This window comes from Atta colombica, unplaced genomic scaffold (genome assembly GCF_001594045.1).
Source record: "Atta colombica isolate Treedump-2 unplaced genomic scaffold, Acol1.0 scaffold228, whole genome shotgun sequence".
Taxonomy (NCBI): Eukaryota; Metazoa; Arthropoda; class Insecta; order Hymenoptera; family Formicidae; genus Atta; species Atta colombica.
Window position 1 is genome coordinate 885,714 of NW_017259325.1, and position 5,786 is coordinate 891,499.

Sequence of the window (5,786 nt, forward strand, 5' to 3'; positions counted from 1 at the left end):
TATATATATATATATATATATACAAAAATTATGTGCATTATTCTATCTCAAAAATTAATAATTCGAAAGAGAAAAAGTTTTTGTGCAGAATATAAAATATAAGATATAAGATATAATTTTGTTTTCATACACAGTAATACTTTGTAATGAAATTTATAGCATCTATTTCTTTTGTTCATATAAACCTCAGGAAATTCATTCTTAATAAATTATGCAACAGAGATGTAACACATGCTATATACATATAGTATGATGCTGTATATGTATAATATATATGTGGACTTAAGACTGCGTACTTATATATTTATACTATATAATTGCTACTCTCTCAAAAAAAAGACTTTATTAATGAAGTAAATAAACAAATAAAAAGCTATAAGCTAATAATATTGATATCATATAATAATAATTAAATCGAACAAATAATAATGGAAATATCTAAAAATAACACAATCGTATTACAAAATATAAATAGATTGATTTAAGAATAATATTTAGGGAAAGTGTATTTTTTTCAGGCCTTTTATCGGAAAATTTATATGCGAAAAATGCAATGTTAACATCAAGAGTAAAAAAGTTTCAAAAGAATTGCCGCATAATATCAAACATATTATTTTGCCAAAAGTTCTTAATTAGATATTGCTATCTTAATATACATTTTAAAGATGAAATTTTGTGAAATTGATATTCAAGATACCTCTGTCAGATCGCTGATGAAACAGTAAAGAAAGTTCAGTTCGCTAACAATGAGTAGCGATTATTTGAATGTGCATATTGCGCTCAGACACGATTTTAACAGCATGATTTTAAAGATATTTATTATTGGGGCAGTCAGATGAGTACTACTGGCCTTTATACGTATCTTTATTTTGGTAGCCTTGGACGTATCCAGATGTGTCTGGTATATCCTTTCGACCTGCTATGCCTTTACCTTTTCCTGTCTCATCGAAACGTTGCTTGTGAGAGCCGGTATATTTACTGACATCGGTAAGTCTATCAACTGTCGATGCTGCTTTTCCGGCCTGTAAATCAAAATAAGCAAATCAGAAATTACACGCGCAAATTGCATGAAAAAGCGCTATTGATTCGTATGTACATCGCGATGAATCACACGATGAAATATTATGTATGATAACATAAATCGCGATTAAGTCAACGATTAAAAGGAAGATGAATTTATTTGTACAAATAAGGAAAAACTAATTGTAGTAAAGGCTTAGGTAGCAAAATTTATTACATTTTGAAATGCTGAAAGAGAAGGAGAGAATATAAAATTAATAAATTTAGAATAATATACATACTCCACTAGCGCCCCCAGTAAATCCAGGTGGTCCACAATTAGCCATCTTCTTCTTTATTTCCGCTAATTCCACTTTTTTACTTTTAGTCAATTCTTCAAGAAACGTTTTGTACTGCTCGATACCGAGCTTTGTGGATCTGCAATAAAAAGGAAAAAAAATGTAAGAATAAATTTCCCAGGCAGTTTATCAAGAAAATAAGTTTATCAAAATAACAGACATGAAGAACATTTTTTTAAAAGATATACTTGTGCTTTTTGAAATAAATTCCCGTGTCCGTGGTGGTAATTTTCTTTCCATCGATCACTTTCGCTTGCTTCATCCATTTGTCACTTTGACTTAACGTAATCAGTTTGCCGTCGCTCTTTGGATCACCGAATTTCGAGAATGCTTTAAAGTTCGCTAAAAAGCTACCTGGTTCAGTGCTACCAGGACTACTTGGTGTCGAACTCGTTGAACCATCTTCTATCTTCAAATTTGTTATCTCGTTTGCAACCGAAGTTGTTACATCGTTGAGAGTCTCGTTTTTCTCAGTGTCGGTATCGCTCTTCTCCGTTTGCATCGTAATCACTGAAACGAAAATTTACAGTATAGATATCTATTTAATCAAATGCGTCCATTGTTACAATTCAAGAGCAGCATTTATATTTCTATTTATACATATTATTTGTGATGGCCAAAGTTGAAAAAGAGTTAATTAAAATTGAAATTATTTTATTACTCATGACCTTTCACAATTTAAATGACATAGTCATTCTCTTGGAAAAATTTAAGGCTACCTACTTTTTCTAAAGCAACTATAAGAGATATATATTATTATTTGTCTCGTCTATCGCTAGACAATATCGATGCATAGACAGTCCAACTGTTGCGTTCCCATTCATTATACACAAGTTCTTTCTCCGGCTTACCACCGATATTGCTAAATGACATATATCGAGATCGAATACCTCAAGTCACGATATTCATTTCTTCCAATGGTAATCTTTATTAATAATATATAAAATTGTTGCAAAAACTGTCATGATAAGATTTAATCACGTATTTTCAATTAAATTTTTGTTTACTCAATCAATAGCATCAGCTATCAGTAGCTACCTTTATCTGTGACTATAATCATCCGCAATTAAAAGTTTCATCTATATTAGAAAGTCATCACGAGTCGATAATAAAAGAAAAGGAGACTAGCATTATTATACATTCTTAAATATGTACGTAATAACAAAAATGATAACTCGATACGTTGCATTTACGTATATTTATTACATATTCTTAAATGCGTAATAAATATAATACGTAAATGCAATGTATCGAGTTATTACTTTTGCTATTATATATAATACAAGTTATTGGATTTCTCTCTCTCTCTCTCTCTCTCTCTCTCTCTCTCTCTCTCTCTCTCTCTCTCTCTACATTACGATTTTACACACGATTAGCATTAAAAATGCAAATAATGATTACTAAATCTTAGCACGCAACATTTTCACTTATTATTATCGGAAAAGAGATTTGTGCACTACAAATTACGAACGCACAATCGAGATAAATATTTAATATTTGATTCAATAATTAAGTTGATTCTCAAAGTATTCGCATTGATATAACATTTAATAATAATTTTATAATATTTATGTTTTCACAAGCATTGCACGTATATAAATATTCCATAAGTATTTACGCAATTTGTGCGTAATATTGCGATTGTAAATGTCTGGATAGGCGAAGAAGTGACAAACATAGATAAAATGAAAAATGTAAAGATGTGCGCGTGAATGTATGTCGAAATAACAGAGCGTGGCGTGCGCGAGAAACGCTACAGGCATAATGTTATTTCACGGTTATAAATAGAGATTACGAATGTCGCGTTAATGTAATTAACGTGATCAGTGCCGGTGAATATATAATGTGCTGATTGACGAGTAATAGCATTGCGATCACAGGTGTCAAATTCTGAGACGCATTCTATATGAATCGTCCCCCACTAGCGATTATTATTACTTTCTGTTAGAATGACTTTAATTGCAATTATTCCTAGCTAGCTATGTACATTGTCTCTTAACAGGTCAGCCGAACAAATCGACTTACCGGATCTGTTATCAGGGAGAAACAACGATGTTAACGATGATATCCCGTCAAGTTTAGTGTTTCTAGGTCAGTGTGCGCGTAGGTATTAATTCCGTCGCGGCGCGGGCGGGACGATGATGCGAGATGTTTCGATAGCACTGATAGGAAGCTTACGCGTTTCGCGCAGTTTCATCAACGGTATGATTTGATCCGCGTCACAAAGCACCTGACCGCACCTCGCGAAAAACGCACAACTCCAAGGCGGACGTTTGCAACACAGATTGCGTAGAGAACTCGTGCGCGTCGCGATGTGGTCAGGCGCGCATGTATTCTATCGATCTTCTCGTCCCAGGAAGCACGCAGTCACCCTTGGCTCCCGCATCTTCGAAATTGCGTTTCATCGTTAGATGGGCTACGCTCATGGACTATGCTGCCTCCTGCTAAAATGGAGAAATTAAGAAAATCGCGCCGCCTCGTCTGTGATTCACGCTTGATTACGCACAGAAAAACGTACGAATATATATTTAATTTCGTACGTTTTTCATGACTCAATTATTTTGCTCCTGTTGTGCGAAAAATATTACTAAGGGTCGGTTGTTCCATCTTAAATTTTACCTGTTGGGTAAGTAGCTAGATTATCACATGCTCGAATTATTAGATTTATCTTATAGATAAAATTTACCAAAAGGTGGAACAATCAGCCCTAAATCTTTAATGAAGACATGTGATGATCTGGAGTGTTTTTAAATGTCTCGGGGTGAGATGATTCCGTATCTCGTTGGTTGGGATGGATGTACAATTTTGTCACATAATCATTCCTTCATTTATTGCGTATAAAGTCGGTGACAATTGTGTGACCGATATGATCATCTTGCTAATTTATGTCACGGCTCTGTTTAATTAGTCTGATCTGCAAAGAATTTTCAACTTTTTTCTTCATGAGAAAATCTTCATGAATAATTTCGTATATAATTTTCAGCGTAAACGCAGCGTCACGTTCGATAGTCGCTTTTGCTTTCGCAAACCGTTCTAACATCCGTCTGTCTTTATCTTCCGCTAGGAGTACACACGACATTAGCTATTTATATATTTGCTGTTACAAAATAGCAGAATTTATTCATACTTGTATTGTCACGCAGGGAGTTGCACACATATTGTAACTTAGAAATGTGTTATAAAAATTTCACAATTAAAACAATTTAAAAAGTTGCGCAAATAGGGATGTAGTGGATTAATAAGCGGATTAATAAGAATTTATTCTATTTTGAATAAAGTTGTCCACGTTCGATATCAGTTATCCTCACTTGTTTAATTATTCTCAAATCTTTACCTGACAATAAAATCTCCTTATTAATAAAATGTTTACTAAACTTTTATCAGCCTGTACAAGTCTCACTCATTTTCGTGAATCCGGCTAGAACGAAGCTGAGAGCAAGACAGACTAAGACTAAACTGACACAAACCTGCGAATAATACCCCCACCTTCACAAATATATATATCTTCCAAGGCGTAATTTTTAAATTTATAATCATGTGGTGCAAAGAGTAGTCCAAAATTGTTACTCCATTTTTAAGGCCTTAATTCTCTTCAATTCTTTTAAGAACTAAAAAAAAACGATATTCTTTTTTTGTTTTCTTACATATCAATATAATTTTTATGCCTATGAAAGGGAATTAAAATTTTAAAAGTGCCTGTTGCGCGTCTACTTAAAATTAAAATGAATTTAATAAAAAACGAACTAACGTCTCTGTTTTTCTCACTTTGTTTCATTTACTCACTCACTCACTCTTTCGAATGCGTATGATCTTAAATATAGAATCTCGAGATATTACTCAATTATTTTATTGGTAGAATAGAACTTAAGCCTACCTAATGCTAAATTATTACTTATAGGCTACATTCCAAAACGTTTTCTCCAAGAAAAATTTTGCTCAATATATATACAGAGTGTCTCAAAATTTGCGACTTAAAGTACTGTAGCAAGATATTAGAATTCTCGAAAAATTAAGTAGAAAAGTTATTTGCACAGTTTCGTTTTTAAGCAGTAATTATTTAGATAATATAAATTTAAATATGGCCAATTATAGACTATATTTGGATGGCTGTACATGTTAATATAAATGAGTCGATCATATGCAATATAGTATCTATATTAGTAGCGCTGATGAGTACGCACTTCAGTATTCACAAGTTTGCCCACCTAAACTAAATATATAATAATAATACAAATTTATGAATAACTTTTTTTATTTAATTTTTCGGAAACTTTCTTGTGTGTATTTTGAGTCGCAAATATTAGGGCTATAAAGATCAAACTATTACGTATACTATCATTGGAATAGAGAAAATCCATTAGTAAGTATACGAATCTCATTGCATATAAATCTATAATTTATCGACTCTATATATATATATATATATAT

General features: G+C 32.4%; 1 protein-coding gene across 6 annotated transcripts; it reads right to left on the reverse strand.

Annotated features, from left to right (window-relative positions):
* Positions 1–595: 595 nt before the first annotated feature.
* Positions 596–4,794, reverse strand: LOC108688333 (TPPP family protein CG45057). Of its 6 annotated transcripts, none has more exons than XM_018194548.1 (5): positions 4,693–4,794; positions 3,537–3,799; positions 1,547–1,868; positions 1,302–1,437; positions 596–1,022 (listed from the first exon to the last, which is right to left on the reverse strand). In XM_018194548.1, the coding sequence occupies exons 2-5, from the start codon at positions 3,553–3,555 to the stop codon at positions 843–845; spliced, it is 657 nt and encodes a 218-aa protein (XP_018050037.1). In that variant the 5' UTR covers positions 3,556–3,799; positions 4,693–4,794; the 3' UTR covers positions 596–842. The 6 variants fall into 6 exon arrangements, with proteins under 6 accessions (XP_018050037.1, XP_018050036.1, XP_018050038.1 ...); XM_018194547.1 differs by having other exon boundaries at positions 3,537–3,802; XM_018194549.1 differs by having other exon boundaries at positions 3,537–3,802; positions 4,734–4,775.
* Positions 4,795–5,786: the final 992 nt, after the last annotated feature.

Coding starts and splice junctions, on each gene's coding strand:
- LOC108688333 (XM_018194548.1), bottom strand. Junction 1,438..1,546: donor ATTTATTTCAAAAAGCACAA/GTATATCTTTTA, acceptor TTTTTATTGCAG/ATCCACAAAGCTCGGTATCG. Junction 1,023..1,301: donor TTACTGGGGGCGCTAGTGGA/GTATGTATATTA, acceptor TTTGATTTACAG/GCCGGAAAAGCAGCATCGAC.